This window comes from Procambarus clarkii, chromosome 48, assembly GCF_040958095.1.
Source record: "Procambarus clarkii isolate CNS0578487 chromosome 48, FALCON_Pclarkii_2.0, whole genome shotgun sequence".
Classification (NCBI taxonomy): Eukaryota; Metazoa; Arthropoda; class Malacostraca; order Decapoda; family Cambaridae; genus Procambarus; species Procambarus clarkii.
Window position 1 is genome coordinate 33,215,656 of NC_091197.1, and position 20,274 is coordinate 33,235,929.

Consider the following 20,274-nt stretch of genomic DNA (forward strand, 5'->3'; position numbering starts at 1 on the left):
ACCACTAAGTTGCTATTATGAGTCAAAAAGTAACGAGGAGTGACCGCCACACACCAGTCAGCCACTCACTCCCTCCCTCAACACCTCACTCGCCCACATTCTCCTCCCACCATACTGTTTTTGCTTTTATTCTCTATATACAGACGTTATATATAAGTATCTACATTCGTGTTCACCATAACGAACCACTAAGTTGGCATGCTGAGTGGCAGTGCCAGTGGCTGCTACTTCCTCCCTCCCTAAAGTCACCTGACTCACCCACAATACTGTTTTTGCTTTTATTCACTATATACAGACGCTATATATAAGTATCTACATTCGTGTTCACCATATCGAACCACTAAGTTGGTATGGTGAGTGGCAGTGGCAGTGGCAGCCCGCCACTGGCTGCCACTCCCTCCCTCCCCTCACCTGACTTGCCACCATTCTCCTCCTACCATACTGTTTTTGCTTTTATATACAGACTTATATATAAGTATTTACATGTTTTGTTCACCATAACTGTACATCTAAGCTTGTATGGTGAGTAAAGGCACAAAGACGTAGCTACTCACACAGTCAGCTGGTGGCGGCCGCCCTCGAGGCCAAACGCACTAATATTTCTCCTCCAACAATACTGTTTGTGGTGTTATTACGCTATATACACACATTATATATAAGTATCTACCTGTTTTATTCGCCATACTTGTACAAGTAAACTGGTATGGTACCAAAAGACCATAGTGGTCACCAGTAAACAACATGATAATTCGTGCAGACGACGCACCTCCCTCACCAAAATGGCGGCTCCCAACCTATTCCTATTGCTGTTTATACACACTATATACACGTTATATATAAGTATCTACATTTGTGTTCACCATAGCGAACCACTAAGCTGGTATGGTGAGTGCAGTCAATAAAAGGTGGCCATACACAGTCAGAAGATGACGCCACCACCCTCCCTCCCACAGCATTACTCCTCCCTCCATGGCGCACAGCGCCAAATATCACCACAATCCTGTTATTATCAGAACCCTGGTCAGTTTTATCACAGTCAGGGGTCTTCTGTAATAATATCATCTCTTCATAATAGCATGACCAAGTATATTATGGCATTTTTAGGCGATGCTGTGGTCACAAGCTGAACAGCAGTGTTGTGAGCTCATGCTGCATGCGTCAGGCTTGGTAGCTCACTTAATACTGAGGCCCCTAACACCCGGGAATTTAGCCCACGATTTTATAAAAAATGGCGTCTGTTTACAAGAGCCCTGATGAAGGTGTGGTGAACCCCGTGTATCCGTGGGCCGTTTAAATCTTGCGTAGTACTCCAAAGCATCATATGATGTGATGCGCAATTTACTGCAAGTCGGTCAAAGCATCATATGATGCGATGCGCAATTTAAGGGTTAATTTTCTTTTTTTTTTTTAGTACTGTATCATGTGTCGAAATGTTTGCAACAGTAAATGTTGATGTACTCATTGTCATCATATTCATATGAATGCTCTCACTGTCATCAACATATTCATAAGAATGCTCTCACTGTCATCATCATATTCATATGAATGCTCTCACTGTCATCATCATATTCACACTGATGCTCTCATTGTCATCATCATATTAACATCCGAGTTAACAGAAACCAAAATATTCTAAGCAAACACAACTCCAACTTGGGTATTTTATAAATAAATATATAATTTGTAACTCAGCTTTGTTATATTTTATTCCAAAGTGAAAAAAATCTTACTAACTGTAAGTACTAATGTGATGACATAGTACATAATGGCACGCAGCATAAAAGTGGTTTGTAATTAAAACGCAAACAAGAATGATGTGAGAGTGTCATGATCTAGTTAACCAAACATTCTAAACAAAGCATTATATGGAACATCACTTAGCATTAAAAATGATGTGCTTTGGAACAAAAAGATAAAATTTATTACTAGAAAAACCAATTATGATAGCAAACTAAAAGAAAAAGTATGCCAAGTGATATAAAGTGTGAATAATACATCAATGATAATTAAAACACAATATCCATAAATTGTGAAGCACTATGCTGGTAGAGGTTGACGAGTGGCTTGATAGAAGCACCACTTCTCCATGAAGCTGGGTACATAGTGACTAGTTTGTGTGAAAGTAACTCCAGTCTCCAGATTACTCAGCTGTTCTTCAAACATTTTCAGAGCAGTTTCACACTGGATACCAGTAGCCTGGAAAATGGTGTAATAACAGAAGATCAATATTATAGTAGAGTACATTAAGTAATAAGCTACAGCAGCATGTGTAGTTATAACCTGATCTGAAAAAATTCTGTACACAAGGAATGAGCCACATCTCAAGACTTGACCCCCAAAACCCTCAGACTTTTAGGAGGTAAAGCAAGGGGAAAGAACATAAGCTGGGCGTACGACACCCAAATGGGAATGAAGAGGAAGCATAGACAGATCCAAGGTGGAAGTCAAACACTTCCAACTGTGGGTCACCAAACACAAGACAGGCCAACTCCAGAGAATCAAGCCAAGTACAATACTAAAATCACTGAAGGTGGGCCAAACAAACCTGCAAAGCAGTAGCTGCATGAAATGTTAAAACCATAGCAGGAAGGCCAAAGGAAGGAAAGAGCCACATAAGGAGAGCACATCCCAAAGGACCTGTGGTCGCTGGTGTCACATACCCTACACTACATGCAGCATGGCGGAGGAATAAAAATAATCACTGTCCCATGGCACGGATGACGAAGAGAACTCAAACTCGCACAGGGTGAGAATGGGAAAGGGGAGATCAATAGGTCACACCAAGACCCATGGGGTATTCCTAAGGCCTGAAGGACTCTCCATATCCTGGCTGACAAGGACTGACAAGGCATCAATCCAAAACTGTACACCTCGGTTCACCCAGCATTGATTGTACCTGGTTGTTAAAATGATTAGCGAGTCATATTCCATGAAAACTAGTGGGTAAGGCTTAACAAGAGCTATGGGATGGGAAAGCTCTCAGTTTGCTAACAGGAGTCAACACTTGTCTGTTCCTGTTCCTTCCTGTTATATATATATATATATATATATATATATATATATATATATATATATATATATATATATATATATATATATATATATATATATATATATATATGTGTAGTGAAATGCCAACTTCTAGTGAGCCCCAGTGGCTCCCTGAAGCTACTATCTCTGATAGTGTGCCATACATGGAGTTATAATGCTTACTAAAGACCAAGAGCCAGAACCTGGCCCCCTAACAGAGGTACAGGAAGCAGTGGCCTTTGTATATAGTATTTAGTTATTTGTCATGCCACAACCAAGGAAGGCACTCAGAAAGTTGGTGAAACAAAACAAGCCACTGCTGGCGTTTAGTGAGACCGTAGCCCCAAGAAACAGATGTACTGTAGAACTCCCCGAACAATGTAAACAAATGATCAAAATTTCATGAAACCAGTGCCAACTCAATCTTACCACCTCTACCCCTTGCTTGGGGAGAGGAGTGAGGCAGCCAGGGGCCAGCCAACTGCTCTACCTTCAATTTGACAGTGATGCAAACCCCTCCTACGACCAGGAGGGAGGGAGAGTGTCAGGGGGAAGACAGATGCTCACCCAGAAATTTGGCATTTCATTACATGCAATGCTGGTTTTCTAGGGGGAAGCCCCAGAAAACCCACCCAGCTAACTACCCACAGAGAAGGAAAAGAACATGAGCACTCACTAGGGAGGAGGGAGCACTGCAGGAATTAGGATAAAGCAGAGACTCCCAGACGTGAAAGCCAACCCAAGGCCACACGAAGGCACCATGGCCTGGCCACTCTGACAAGATACCAGGCCGCCATAATCCTGTGCGACCTCCAAAACCCCTGTGCCCGAATATCAGCCCATGGTACATTTGCAAACACAGCCCAGAGCACAGCATACTTCCTTATGTCATGGGCGCAAGGGTAGTTATCTTGAGATGATTTCGGGGCTTTAGTGTCCCCGCGGCCCAATCCTTGACCAGGCCTCCAACCCCAGGAAGCAGCCCGTGACAGCTGATTTACACCCAGGTACCTATTTTACTGCTAGGTAACAGGGGCATAGGGTGAAAGAAACTGCCCATTGTTTCTCGCCGGCGCCTGGGATCGAACCCGGGACCACAGGATCACAAGTCCAGTGTGCTGTCCGCTTGGCCGACCAGCTCCCCATCGGCCGTCGGTAGACAGCATGCAGGTGAAAGACGAGCCTTGGAACAGGGGGACCAAAGTGACAAGATCAACCCACAAGGATCAAGATCAAGCTCTCTCGAGTCAAGCCTGGCCCCAGGCTGAGCTTGGAGAGTAAAACAACTCCCAGAATCCCACCAAGGTATGACCAAGATAAGGTATACTTTCTGTGGCTTTGCTCTGTTTGCTGCTTTGCTGCCAGCTGGTATTGGATGAGCCCCAAGTGATTGCCAGTTGGGCGAGCAGTTGTGCAGAAGCCTCAACTTTGACTGCATTATCTTTTCCTAGGGTAGAGTTTGGCTCTGGGTGTTCCAGTTTCTCTGGCTCCATAATTTTTACCATTTCTATGGAGTGGACCATCAATGACATGTCCTTCAGTTGGAACAGTAAAATGTTTGGTCACCCTAAAATGGACTTCTTCACATTAGGCATGGAATCGCAGTCTTCCCTCTTATGTGGTTCCATTTCCTGCTTGAGAGGCTGTAATGGTGGATGTCTTTCAACAGGACTAGCTGAGGTGGAGGTGCATTTACCTTTTTTCCCCTGCTTCAGTTGTTGCTCTGGGTTCTGTTCATTCTGAAGTCATTTTCAGGAAGGGTGATCTTTCTGGTTTCCAGTGCTTCTCATCCAGTGTCTGAACCTGGTCATTTTTTTCTGCTCCGCGTCTATTGCCATTTGTATGGTGGGTGCGTGTGGCTGGTTTATTGGTGTCCCACCTGTATCTTTCCTTGTGGTTGCAGTATGAGATTACCTGGTGGTCATTTTTACATTATTCGTCTCTTCATCTTTATTCCGTTTCAGTCAGGGCTATCTTGTTCTTTTTGTCTTAGTTGTTGCTTTATCAGCATCACATGCCTAATATTGTTACCTTTTATTGCTTTGCATTGGCGGAGCTGCTGTTGCTTGCATTTGGTGTTGTCTCCTCCATACTGTTCCACAAGTTGCCTTGTTAATTTTTTCATCTCCGACTAGCTCATGCTCCTACTTCTTAGCTGGCCTAGTTTCTTGATCGGGTTTCGGTCTTCCTCTCCTCGGATTGTTTTATGGTTTCCCACAATTTCTAGTGGTTTCTGTTAAATCTCGCCTCTGGCTTTAGGCTTTTCTCCAAAGGTGGGGGTTTTGTTCCTGTGACCCTGATGGGCAGGCTTGGCCCTTTCTGGTGACGAATGAGTCAGCTAGCTTTCAGAGGGGTCTGGTGGTGAATGACGCTTGGTTGGTCTGGCCGGGTGCCAGTTCTTCGATGCTACCTGTGGGTCACTGGTTCTGCAACAGTTGACCCCTTGTTGCTTGCCCAATTCCTTGGTTCCCTGTTACAAGGATCGTATTTCCAGGTAGTCCTGGAATACCGTATTAGAGAGTATGTTGGGCTAGGGTTTTAGCTTTTGAACTGGGTTAATGTTCCTGGTCCTAGTCGGTCGAGTGTTGCTCTGGGCCATGTCTAATGGCCGAAATTCTCTTCTTCGTCCTAGTGCATGCCAACTCTCCTTCTCCCTGTTAAGTTCCGCGTTTGTTCTCTGTGGCTAGTTAGCATAAGGGAGCCACCAGGGGTCCCCTCCCCAGAAACCTAGCATTGAATGTAATGAAATGCATCTTTCTGGATAAACCCTTGCTGCTTCCCGACTTCCTCCCACATGCTCCTGTTTCACCAATCAGATTCGCCAATTTGTCAGTGGGCTGTTCAGCAGCTCTAGAACTGATCACGAAAGATGGCTGCAAGCATAAACTGGGTTGCCTGGTGGTGGCATTTAATACTACGAGTTGCACACTAATTTTGAATGTTTCTCATATTTTGTATGAATCATTTTTAGAGTTGTTTTTCAGTTTTGAGACCTCAGGCTTTGTTAACCCTTTAGTTTTCCATAAAGCTTTACTAACTTTGTGGATGCTTTCCCGGTGTGGTGAAGTGTCACGTGTTCTCTGTACCTCTATGATGAGGCCAGTGTTTGGCTCTGGTACCCGGAAAGCTAAACACAACTTGTGTGATGTGACCTATTTGCATAGAGTAATCTCAGCGAGAGCATCACAGAGCTACCAAGATTCATCCAGAAAGAAACATTTAATTACATTCAATGCTGGGTCCCCAAACCCTGAGTTTCCAGCCTTTTTGCTTCCTTGATACCTGCTTGATGGGGTTCTGGGAGTTCTTGTACTCCCCAAGCCCGGCACGAGGCTAGGCTTGACTTATGAGAGTTTGGTCCACTAGGCTGTTGCTTACAGCGGCCTGCAGGCCCACATATCCACCACAGCCTGGTTGGTCCGGCACTCCTTGGAGAAAATGATCTAGTTTTCTCTTGAAGATGTCCACGGTTGTTCCGGCAATATTTCTTATGCTCGCTGGGAGGGTGATGAACAACCGTGGACCTCTGATGTTTATACAGTGTTCTCTGATTCTGCCTATGGCACCCCTGCTCTTCACTGGTTCTATTCTGCATTTTCTTTTATATCATTCACTCCAGTATGTTGTTATTTTACTGTGTAGATTTGGGACCTGTCCCTCCAGTATTTTCCATGTGTATATTATTTGGTATCTCTCTCGTTTTCTTTCTAGTGAGTACATTTAGAGAGCTTTGAGACGATCACAATAATTTAGGTGCTTTATTGCATGTATGTATGCCATATATGTTCTCTGTATTCCCTCTATTTCAGCAATATCTCCTGCTCTGAAGGGGAAAAGTGAGTACTGAGCAGTACTCAAGATGGGACAGTACAAGTGATTTGGCTTGTTTGGTCTACCAAAGTGCTTTTTTGACAAGCTTGGTCCAACAGGCTGTTGCTGAGGGCCTTGGTCAGCCTTCCATCTTTGTATCCATTTTTACTGTTACCTTTACCCCAAAGCTTCTCAGAGGCACCATTGGGTGTTATGTACCATGGAGGTACTGAGGACCAGCTTTAATGAAGTGTTTAATATACAATAAAACTAACTTTTCTAGGTGACCTCAGTAGCTTCCTGTACCCACCCTTTTTGCCCATCTTTTTCTGTGGGGTTCGGAGCCAATTTAGGGCAAGTATATGAGTGAGCTGGGTGGCCAGGTAGGACCCTTGCTGACCCTAGCTGTCATCTGGTGGTGTGCTGGGATATTAGTGCCTAGTTTGTTGACATCGGACATACTACAGCTTCATTGTTTCCATCTACTCTTTATTTCATCAAGGTATATATAGTCTGTTTTGCTATGCTTGTACAATCTGGGGCAGTTTTACTGGGTTATGAGGTCGATCTTAGACCCACATACTCATCTCCCGTCTATGAGCTCACCAGTTTGGTCTTAGCGTTTGGTAGGCCTAAACAAGGCCAGAGGCCTGATAGTCACGTGGCTGTCTCTTTGGTACCATAACGTACTGGGAAGATACTGTGGCCATGCTCATAACTGTGTTTTGCTACTTTCATAACTATTTATTTCTGGGACTTTTCACGGGGTCCGTGTTGCCCTTGCTGGGCTCGAGGGTCGCTTGTCATGGTTTTAGCGCATGGAATGTTGCATCATGGCTGTCTGACCATGTCACAAACATATGTAAATTGTTAAAATTATTTACATACTGTTACACAACGGTTACACACTGAACAAGTAAAATTAGTTTAGACTTTGATACAACATTATGGGTATACAGTGGTACTTCGCATAGTGATCGCCCCAAAAGACGAACATTTTGCGTAACGGACGGCCCGATCGGCGTCCAATCGTCCCGTATGACGAACGCTGGTTTGAGTAACGGCAACACCACATGGTGGGGTCGCGCTGCTTCTTGCACATTCTTAGACGCCTCCGACGATACACATAAATTATGTTGTTCTTGTTTAAAGATGCTAATGATGCTGGGATATAAAAGGGTGACTGCTGAGATGTTGCAAAGCATTGACGTTTTTGTAGGAAAAAAGAAATGAAATGTCTGATATACAACAAATGTCAAAAAGGTTCGTTCGGCAGGTAGGCTGCTCCATTATAACAAACTTTCTTTGTTTCAAATGTGTTCCATTTGTTTTTTATTTGTCATTTACGTCTCAATAATGGAGAAGCCTACCTTACATACACTGAATAAACCATTATGACATTTTCCTTTCTTCAAATGTGTTCAATATTTATTTTTCATTTGTCTTATAGCAAAAGGTTCGTTCGGTGGTCGGCAGGTAGGCTGCTCCATGTTTCTTACATACAAAAAACGTAAATAATAAAAAAAAGGAAGAATTTTGAAAACCAGTACAAATGTCAAAAAGGTTCGTTCGGTGGTCTACAGGTCGGCTGCTCCATGTTTCTTAAATAAAAAAAAAAAAACGAAAAATAAAAGAACTGTTGAAACAATTTGAAAAATGGACAAATTCCATAAAGGTTCGTTCAGTGTTTGTCGGGTAGGCTGCTCCATTATTGAGACGTAAGTGACAAATACAAAACAAATGGAACACATTTGAAACAAAGAAAGATTGTCATAATGGAGCAGCCTACCCAACAAACACTGAACGAACCTTTTGCTATAACGAATATGAAAGACTAGGGCTGCTGGCTGGGTTAGTACTGCGTGAGCAACCATTTGTAGCACACGTGCCTCTGGCTCTCAAACACCTGTCCCACACGGTGTTGAAAGACTGCGCTCAGTCGGTGCAATTCAGATCCTATTGTTTGAAGAACGTAAGGGTCATAACATTGGTGAAGCTAGGCGCAATAAGGGCTTAACATAACGGTCGGATGCCAGTGATACAGCACTTATGAGGATGATACAGCGAGCGTATCCAGTTGTAGCTCTGAGCCCCACCCTTGCCATCTCGAATTTATATAGATGATACATCTTGAGGTTATCTTGAGATGATTTCGGGGCTTTAGTGTCCCCGCGGCCCGGTCCTCGACCAGGCCTCCACCCCCAGGAAGCAGCCCGTGACAGCTGGCTAACACCCAGGTACCTATTTTACTGCTAGGTAACAGGGGCATAGGGTGAAAGAAACTCTGCCCATTGTTTCTCGCCGGCGCCTGGGATCGAACCCAGGACCACAGAATCACAAGTCCCGCGTGCTGTCCGCTCGGCCGACCGGCTCCCTTGATACAAAGATGAATTGATACAAAACGATACATAGATGAATCGTTTTCTGCGTTCAGTGATGATGCATCTGATACAAGTAGCATAGATGAACAGTGTTAGCGGCTTCCATGGTGGTGTTGTTCATTGATATTTTCAAGAATACCTGAATCTCTTCCTGACTGACGGACACTCTTTGAGGCTAGCTGAATCTCTTCCTGTGTGGGACCCTACAAAGTGATCTTTTCAAGACTACCTTACAAATTGAGCTTTTCCTATAATCGTTTCAATACTACCTTATGCTTTACAAGCTTGGCTACATACCACCTACAAGTACTAAAGCCAAGGGTGCACGCGAGTGCGTTATTTGCAAGCACACAGAACGATGAAACAGGATCAAAAATCTATCTGTAGCTGGTGCAAGGAGAGCAAAGTCGCGCTGTGTACCATGGACTACTTCGTTGACTATTACGCACCTCCAAAGTACTGAGTGTGTAATATTGTGTCTTACTGTGTAAATAGTATGTGAAACTGTACATATTGTAATTTTAGTGAATTTTTACCACGTAATATTGTGACAATAAACATTTATTGTGGACACATTACTGACACATGTATCACAGTTTCATGGAAAATTATGAACATTCTACTGTATACATATTGTAAAGGTCACAAATATGCATCATATACGATAAAAGAAACAAATAAAACCGCATTAGAAATGCATAGAAAAAATATTTGAAAATATATTTGTGGCAACACGCGGTGCTTGAATGGCCTGTGCGACCGTGTCTGGGAGCTTCACACACGGGCGACCAGGCCCTGATGACGTCACAGCGCACCTTGTCCACGCCCTCACACCCAAAGTAGGTGGAATTTGGTAATTATTTTTACATAGACATGTTCAGGGACAGTAATTTATCATTTTGCAAAGAAAAATGATATTTTGGGGAACATTTAATGTCATGCACACTGGGGGAATTTCACAATAAACACAGTGCATCACACAGGTTACTTGGGGGGGGGGACACTCGTTTTGTATGACGTCCGTTTCACATGACGAACATGGAACGGATTAAATTTGTTATGCGAGGTACCACTGTATATGTAGGTGAACTTCTTATGCAACACTGCCGATATTTATTCCCTTTAAGAACCTATTTTCACCCACACTTTTCATGAAACTAATGCTACAAAAATAAACAAGTCTTCCAATAAAGATTAACCATACAGGTAATTGCAAAATACTTACTGTACTGTATACATTTTGTATTTATAATGTTAAAACAAATTAATGAAGCAACTTACATGAGTCATATACTTTCCTGTGCCAGGCTTCAGCAGTTTTGTTCCCAAGTTCATAATTGTACGCATAAAATCCCACAGTTCTCCACGAGGAGACGGCGATATTGGAACATCAGTCAAATCACCAAATACATAATCGAAGCTTTTCTTTTCCTTTACCTTCTCTTTCATGTAAGATATTGCATCTCCTACAATTATCTGAAATGGTTACAAACTGTTAGCTAAAATGGCTTAACAAAACAGTTTAACCCTAAGGCGGCAATTATTGTCTATTGAAGATTCGTCAGGCAATGCGGTTATCATCATATGACGATTTAAACAATTATTGTCTGGGTTTTACACGTATAATGCAAATATGGATATATAATAGTTCTCTGAGGGTATAACTAAAAGAATAAAAGTGATAAAACGGCAAAACATCCGAGAATAAAACAGCAAGCGTCAGCAAAGTTGAGCACCAGGCGTTGACAAGTGCCAGACGCAGCCTTGCAGAACGCCTCCACCTATTGAAGTGATAAATATTCACTAATTTTCATATTTATCTTACATTTTGCATACGAACTATTAATTCCATATTTTTTTTGTGCATATGTGGGTATGACCTATGCAATAGCTACTCTCTAAGGGTTAAAAAAGGGGTGAAAGTTATGCCTTGCATGCACAAGTATACCACACATGTCATACATAAATATATTACACATCCTGATCCAGATACATTACTAAATCAATGAACACAACACACCACCCAGAGTGTCTTGAGCTAGACACTCTCAACTGGAAGCTAGAGCCAGCAAAAACAACCAATATTGAATGTAATGAAACGCCAATTTCTGGACGAGCCCCGGAGGCTCTCTGAAGCTAGCTTCCTGATTAGGTGCCTTAATACTTGGAGTCATGAGTCGTAGAGTTCTTGTTTCCTCCTGGAGACCACAAGCCAGGACCTGGCTCCCCCTTCACAGAGGGGAGCAAGGAGCAATGGCCCATGAATACTTTACATTTACAGTTTATCATCTTGCCATTAACCAGGGAAGCATCCAGTATACCAGGGAACTACTGCATGATTGAAAAATGAGACCAACACCTTGAAAATATCAAAAGAACTCCATCCCCAATACAAAAACAAACATCCAAGACTTTGTCCAACCAGCCCCTTGCTAGTTCCCTTTTACCGTTCCCCTCGTTGTGGGGAGCCGGCCTGAAACTTAAGTCCCCCAAAACTGGGGACTTACCTGGGAGGCGGAAGCACCGCCAGTACCAATGCAAAGGCGAGATTGACAGCTGCGACAGATGCCCCAAAGCAACACAAGATTGCAGAGGACCAGGTACACTGACATGATACCTGGCAGCCAAAACTCCGTTAGACCTACAAAACTCCATGACCGAATATTGGCCCAAGACATTTTACCAAAAACAGGCGACAAAGTGGCATACTTCCGAACATCATTAGCACGAGGGTAGACCGCAGGCTGGCTAGCTATGATGACACTGAGGACAACCTCAGACACAAGAGTCCTGGAACAGAGAACTAGGGAAACAGGAGCAACCCACAACAAATCCATTGACACAGAACTGGTGACATGCAGGTTATGGCTCTAAGTCACCACTGGACACAGCACATGATGCATCCATGGCCAAACAAACCATGCTTCCACAACCAAAGGACCCTCTGGAAGCCTACCGTCTCATTTTTCGCCAGAAAAGGAGATGTCTGCAAATGAACAAAACAACCACTGGTGCTGGAGCAGAGCAGGAAGGTCACTAACCCTACAACCAGAGGCCAAAGCAATAATAAAACAAAGCCTTCCAGAATCCCTCTCGGACCGAATGGGAAAAACGACAATTGATGATGAAGACTCCCGGACTGAAGGGGCCACCACAAATCGAGCAGGCAGGCTCAGGCAGCACATAAGCAGACCGGAGGTGAAAAAGCATGAGAACGCTTGTGGAACAGGGCAGAAGTGACATCAATCCCAAACACAAGCTAAAGCAGCTCCAACTCCACACGATAACAAGAAGCGACAGTATTCGGAATAAGACACTGATTGAGAAAACGCCAGGAAAGAAAGGAAAAAACAACCCAGTTGGGGAACGAGAGGAAAAGATATAGAAAATGGTGAAAAGACTGCCAAGAAATCTCATACTGTTGCTGAAAAGAAGACTGCAGGAGGGACACCATGGGAGGCTGGTGGTGTTCTGTACCCTGAGGACGTACTGTACTGGGAGGCTGGTGGTGTCCTGTACCTGAGGACATACTGTACTGCACTGGGAGGCTGGTGGTGTCCTATACCTGAGGACGTACTGTACTGCACTGATAGGCTGGTGGTGTTCTGTACTCTGAGGACGTACTGTACAGGGAGGCTGGTGGTGTCCTGTACCTGAGGACGTACTGTACTGCACTGATAGGCTGGTGGTGTTCTGTACTCTGAGGACGTACTGTACAGGGAGGCTGGTGGTGTCCTGTACCTGAGGACATACTGTACTGCACTGATAGGCTGGTGGTGTCCTGTACCTGAGGACGTAGTGTACTGCACTGGGAGGCTGGTGGTGTCCTATAGCTGAGGACGTACTGTACTGCACTGGGAGGCTGGTGGTGTCCTATACCTGAGGACGTACTGTACTGCACTGGGAGGCTGGTGGTGTCCTGGGGTCGGATTCAGGAAGGTACTTACAAAGGTTTTACTTCTTAGCTACGAATGTTTTCCTTCTTAGCGCCTTCGTGGCGGTTACGGCGGTATTCAGGTAGCTACACTAAGTGGAAAAACCTTCGTAAGTTCATTCCGGGATCTAAGTGTGGTTTCGACCACTCGTAGCTTTACGTAAACTGGATATAACTCAATTTTTCTCTACTACATAACACTGGGATAGATTTTAAGATTTTGGAACATAAACAAAAGATTATAAAAACTGAATCTAGTGAAGAGGAGTCCTTCGTGTTAGTTATATATGCATTCTCTGCTTGAAACTTAAAGTAAATATGTGTTTGATGATAGTAGAATTAGTTTTATAATAGCAAGATATTATACCCGTAGTTATGAAGTAAATAAACACTGGTGAACATGAAAAATGAGAGGTGATGAGCCCTGCCCGATGGGATCATTTACTATCACCAAATGCCCCTGTTCACCTAGTAGTAAGGGTGTACCTTAGCTATACATACCCATTTCTAATTTATTTAGTTTGGTTTTATTTTGAAATTAAATCTGGGTGAGACATAAAATAAAAATATGCTGCACAAATGATGTTAGGTAAGAAGGGTAAAAATGTCACAAACTTTATTCATTGAATACTTAAAGCTATAATTATGACTATATAGACTATTAAAAGAGAGAGAGGGAAGTAGGGGTCCAAGACCTCTTCCTGTTATACAATTTGGGTGTGGAACAAGTAATTATCAAAAGAAGGCGGCTATGTAGCAGTAAGGCAGTGAGGTGAGGCAGCTACTTATTTGAGAAATGCTTATTTTATTTACCTTATAAGCTGAGGCAACTTATTTTATCTGAGGAATAGTCAGCTGATTCATCTACATTTAGCATGGAACAAATTTGTGTCCAAGACCTCTTCCTGTTACACAATTTGGCTGTGTGTAACCAAACTAGAAGTGCTCTACAAATCAAGGGACCCAGAATGTGGAATGACCTCCCAAATCATGTCAAAGGCTGTACCTCTCTCAACCAGTTTAACAGTTAAACCAAGTACTGCCTAATTAACTCCATGTAACCTAACTTACCTCCTAAATGTCTTGCTATTTTTTAAACAACGCTGTTCACCAACATGTGCAATTGCTGATTTATGCTATGTTAACCGCCCTTTTTGTATTTTTTATGGCTTCTTTCAACACAATTTATACCTAATCCCGATTACTATTAAGTTTTAGTCTAAGTGTTTTTCCCCCACACCTTGCCCGAAATGCTATGAGTATTATTGGCTTTAGGTATTGTATGTACTAGCTCTGTCTATAAATCCAACATTATGTTTGTAAATCAACTGTATTTACTTTTCCTGAATAAAATGTATTTATTATTTATTTTTTAATCAGTAAGTATTAAAAGAAGGCACCAAGCTGGGAAGGCTATGTAGTACCATTGTGTGTAACAATAAACCAAATTTTTTTTTAACAAATAATGCACCTGTATGGTAAAACAAATCCTGTCAGCTGTAAAAATATTGATGCAGTTATTTAAATGAAAAATATAATGAAAGAAATATTACTGGTTTATTTTTATCCTATCTTTTTGTACTGTACAGTATATCCAAGGAAGTGAAAAATTGAGACATAATGCACAATTTAATGAATGATTAGCATGGTTTAGCAGTTCAAAAGAAATATGACTATTACATATCAACATGAGATCTTAATGATCCATGGTCAACATGATTTAATAAGGATAATACAGTACTGTATTTGTAATAATACAAACTATAATTTAAAATCTTTAGTACTGATTTTTTTTTTATTAAGATTAGGTATACACAGCAATGTGCTGCTACCCTATTCTATATGGAATATTACACAGTGTAGATAAAAAACTAGCTATAAGTTTATCTAATACTCCCATCTCACAGGATGGTTAGACATACTGTACATGGAATCAATTTAGAAAATACCAGCCTCAATACAAAAAACAAATCAACTTTGACTAAACAACTCTTCGCGATTTTCACAAGAGGTAAGCACTGAATCATGGAAACATTATATTATAATTACTCTTACCAGTTTCTACAAGACTCCTCTCAAACAATGTATTTTTAAACATGTTTAGGTATACACAGCAATGTGCTGCTTCCCTATTCTGTATAAAGGACCACACAGTGATCAAAACCAGCTACAAGCTCATCCAACATCCTCACCTCAAAGGATGGCCAGTCATACATGGAATTAGGAGGACAAAATACTTAATGCTGATCTATTAGCCTCCACTGGCAAAATCTGGGTGCAGCACAAGAATATCTTCCAATATTTCTGAGTGTATGAAGTAATTACAGAGCTCAAAATACCTCATACCATTTGGTATGAAGTCACTGATAACAGGGCAATCACAGATATAGTGTTGGAGAGTATGTTCTCTCAAGTAGGACTGAAAACAGATGTTTTTTCCACCAAGAGGGCTATAAACCCATGGAACCGCCTACCCGCTGAAGCCGTAAATGCCAAATTCCAGCTAAAAAATATCATTAAGACAATTGGCGGGCCCTTTAACAAGCCGCCGGCTTTCTGTCCTCTTCGAGGCCACTAAATAGTTAGTGGCCCTTGGGTAAATTCAGTAAATATATACAATAATTGTCAGCGCATCTTCCAAGCAACAAGGACAGCTACACAGTATCTCTTAGAATTACGTAGGTAAATAACAAATGTAACATATTTGTTTACTGCAATGTCGGTGCTGGCTGTATAAGTTGAAAAAACATTGTTTTACTTCGAAATATACTAATTTTATAAGAAAATTCGACGTAAATAGGAGGCAGTAGAGCTCCGATAAGCGAGTGCTAAATCTTCAATATGAAGAATGTTGCTGCTCTCTGACTGTCTGACTCTATCGGCACGCAGGTGAACCAACAAATTTCTTCCTAAGTGGACGTTATTGAATTGCACCTAAGCATCTTCTTAGGACACACTTAGGAACCTTCGTAGCAAACCCACTTACGAAGAAATACACGGAGCTTCCTGAATCTAGGTCCAGTACCTGAGGACGTACTGTACTGCACTGGGAGGCTGGTGGTGTTCTGTACCCTGAGGGTGTACTGTACTTTAAAAGAGCTACCTGATCACCATACAAATGGCGATAAATACACGTCAAAGTCCAAACACATAAGGCAGAAGAGAAGACCAAATGAGGGAGGTACGTCACTTGTCCCACCTTCAGATAAAGGTGGAGCCGTGGAAAAATGCCTGGGTCTAGACACCATGCAAGCAGCGCCTGAAACCAAGGCTGAGCTGTCCACCAAAGAGCCAGAAGCAGCACTCTCCGACTGTGGGACTCCAGATGTGCCAAAACACGAAGAAAAAGCTGGACCGGGCAATGGAGGTAAAGGTAGCCCCACCTTGATCAGCCCTGCCGAAAACTGTCTACTCGAGGGCCTCACAGTCGGGCAATGGCGTCATGTAAAGAGGCAGACCAAGCCGACACGAAGAGATCGATGTCTGGGTGCCTGTCCGTCCAGCAAAGCCAGAAGAAGCAATTTTTTTGTTTCAGGGATATTCCTGCATGGGCCCTAAGCCTCTGGCTGCCCCACTAAATGTTACTTGTTTCTGATTAACTTAGGCAGTGTATGAGTATTTATGACTCATAAATTGGAGCAGATATATACCAAGGTAAACTAATTATCAACCGAGACATTACAAAAATTTAATGAGTACATTATGCATAGTATTAAGAAACTGCAGCAACAGAAGCCAACCAGGTTTCTTCATGTGTCACATTTTGGCTAAAGAAAAATCCTATCAACGAAGATTTAACTTGAAATTCTAACAGATTATTGGTATATGTACAATGGCTGATGTAAGAACATACCTTGTAGTTTTCTCCATTATAGTTGTCCAAGCAAGTTCCACAAGCAGACTTTAGATGCTTTCTACACGATTCCATCACAGCATCATCAATCTATAAATGACAAAAGGTTATCATCAAAAGATGGTGCCAAGCTCGACTCCACACTCACACACATGGAGGGGGTGGGATAAGAAAATCCCCCTGCCCCCCCCTCCCCCCTGCAAAGAAACCACATGTTCCTTTTGAATGGAACACGGGACCCAGAGACCCACACCCAACCTCCCCCAAGTCCCAGAAGCTGCAGTCGAGGTCCCCCCAGCGTAGAGCCGGCATTTGTGCCCACCGTCTGAAATAGAAAAGTGGAATCCAAGGGAAAGGCTTCAAGGAAAGAAGTGGATGACAGAAAGAAGGTCCCAAAGCCCAGGCTGGATGAACAGGTTCAACTCCCTCCGTGCCCGAATCAGTAGGAGCAGTTCCCAGAGCTGCCCAAGACATCCCGAACTAAACCCCACCAGAAACCCTCAGATATCTCCGGGCCAGAAAGAGGGGGTAAGAATTAGAAGAGGGGACAAACCCTGCCCCCATTCCCCAATCCAGAAGAAGGATGATGAGTTTCCTGACATTGTCAAATTTCCTGACAAAATTTCATATAAAAAAATCTTCACTTTACTGTGAGAACTTCAAAATTGATTTGAATTATTTATCTATCCTCGTATAGATGAGGAATTCTCATGGAGGAAGAAGAAAACTTCAGTGTAGCTAGAAATGTGAAATTCTGGTTCCATGTGTACAGTTTTTCGAAGGATCTTTCATAAGAGTGAAATTTCATGCAGGCCCCACCAAGATCAATATTTTAGGCAACTGACCTGATATGGTCTCAAAATAGATTCAGATAAAACAAGGACATGTAAACACAACAAATTTGGCATATATAACTTGAAAATGCATACCCCACTCGTTCCCCTACCCATTTTTTTTTAAATCGGGCAGAGGACAAATTTCACCAATAGATTAGCTCCAAATTCCCCATATTGATATAGTACATGGGGAAAAGAAGAGCCATATCTCTAGCATTCCTGAATATTGAAGGATAAGAACTTACATCAATCATAGTGACATATTTTGGCTTCTCTTTAAGCAGTTCCCAGAGTAATGCGCCATCTCCTCCACCCAGAATAAGGATTTCTTTCTCTTCAAAGTTCTCCAGTGATTTATTCATAAGCCCATGAGTGTAGGCCACATCACTTTCAGCAAGATCTGTTTAAAGAGACAAAAATTAATAGGAATCTTTATATTTAATGTAATAACCTTTTAAATAATGGAAACAATAGATAAATTACAACAGTTTCAGTATCATTTAAACCTCAAACAATGCAGGTACTTGGTAAGCCAGTTCTAAAATGAGGTATAATACTTTGTGATAAATATGGCATATCTGTTAAACTGAAAATACTGTAGGAGTAAAGACTACTAATACAGTTCAAAATTTCCCCAAGAGAAAGCCTTTAACTATTTATTATCTTTCACCCCTGGCAATTACCAAACTGTTACATAAGGAACCATGTAGCGGTTAGTAGTTCAGTCTAATAAAGGCATTGTGCCGTGTGAATGAGAGCAACTACACGAGTCAAGAGAAAATGCCCTGGTAATTACTAAAATGGAACTACATTACTAAGAAATACAACAGTGCCAAGTTCCAATTACAGTGCCCAATTCCATTATTGCACAATACCAATTCATTTTTGTAAGGTTTTCACAAAGCAAACACATGTCCCCAAAATGCCCTCAATTCTAACAGGAAAGAGAGGCAGGTTGGGGGATACTCTGGTTGCTTTGAGAAGGACATTTTGTTACAGGCGGCACTTGTATATGGACCGACCTTCATTACCTCCCCAGAACATAATCCCAATGTGCAAGTATCTTGCAGATCCAGCGAAACAAGTTAACAATGATTTGAACGTACCTGAACCTGGTAAACAATGGTCATCTAGGAAAGTGGGACACGTAATGAGAATACAGAAGGCCCACGTGTTTTTCGGACGCTACTTATCTGGATATGCCTTTTACCCATTCTGGGATTGTCTGTATAAAAGAGTCTGATAAACTGGTGTGGCGAGCTGTCAGAATAAAATGGTGCGATTCAGTCCTGAGGCGAGCATCCACTAGGCCTCGCTGCCACCTGGAGGGTGGGGAAGATGGGGCCTAGTTTGCCCAGTGACTATGTTGGGTGCCACTCTAGTGCCTTCTACCCATGTAATGTCACATTTCACGGCCCATCGTTTGGATATGTCACAAGACTGGAATGTTCGTTCCGTGAATTTGTTGGAACAAAAATTTGAAGGAACATCCATGCACCTGTTCCAAACGCCTCCAAATGCACCCATTGTGTCAGTGAAAACTTCAAGGAACAGGATACAGAAAAGAAAGAGGTCAGTGATGACATATGATAAAAAAAAAAGTGAAACTACAGTAATTAAGAATGTGTAGAGTTGAATCCCAATAAGTGCTGTGCACTCTGAATATGTCATTAGAAAGACTGCTTTCAGATAATTTTAAGGCTAAAGCTACCATCTTTAACTTTTTTTTAAGGGAAAGTAATGTAATAGAGGCAGTAAGTAAAACAAAGATGCAGAGTTGATACTGCAGTGTGGCAGTAATACAAGCACAAGTGTGGGGAGACCTAAGCCAGTGACAGCCTGGCCGCTCATGGAAAATTCTCCCAAATTTCACCAATCTACGAAAATTCTGAGCAGTGCTCACACACTGTTGGATGGCTCAGAAGCTTTAAACTCTACCATGCCATTGGGTACATAAGAGTACATGGTGAAAGGCAGTCTGCTGATGCTACTCTGCAGAAGAGCATTTAGTAAATTTGCAGATATGGTGCAGGAACACAATCTCCATAACAGATATATGATGCAGACAAGAAAAGTTTGCACTGGCGTATGTTACCCACAGACACGATGGCTCGGTGGTGAAGATGATCATTTAGAGGAGTTATAATCTTATCAAACAATTTCTGTGTTGTTCTGTGCAAATGCAGCTGAAAAGCACAAATTTAAATTAGTACTTGTGATTGGAATTAGCAAAAAACATCAGGGCTTTAAAGACAATTAGGTGCCTCTGTGATTTATAAGAACCAGTCAGGTGGGTGGATATCTAGTAATATTTGCGTAGTGGTTTAATAAGAACTTTGTCCCAAGGTGAAGGAACACCTGAAAAGTGTTGTGCTTCTGCTAGACAACAGTGCAACACATCCACAAGGTGATGAGCTCATAAATAACATC

At 42.2% G+C, this 20,274-nt stretch overlaps 1 protein-coding gene across 3 annotated transcripts in view; it reads right to left on the reverse strand.

Moving 5' to 3' along the window:
• Positions 1-1,675: 1,675 nt before the first annotated feature.
• Positions 1,676-20,274, reverse strand: part of Sms (spermine synthase) — a 107,004-nt gene continuing 88,405 nt past the window's right edge. For all 3 annotated transcript variants that reach the window (XM_069302687.1, XM_069302686.1, XM_069302688.1), the window contains exons 7-10: positions 18,090-18,244; positions 17,009-17,098; positions 10,503-10,697; positions 1,676-2,196 (exon numbers count right to left, since the gene is read on the reverse strand). In XM_069302687.1, the coding sequence (XP_069158788.1) occupies positions 2,038-2,196; positions 10,503-10,697; positions 17,009-17,098; positions 18,090-18,244 (599 nt within the window). In that variant the 3' untranslated portion in view covers positions 1,676-2,037. The remainder of the gene's footprint in view (positions 2,197-10,502; positions 10,698-17,008; positions 17,099-18,089; positions 18,245-20,274) is intronic.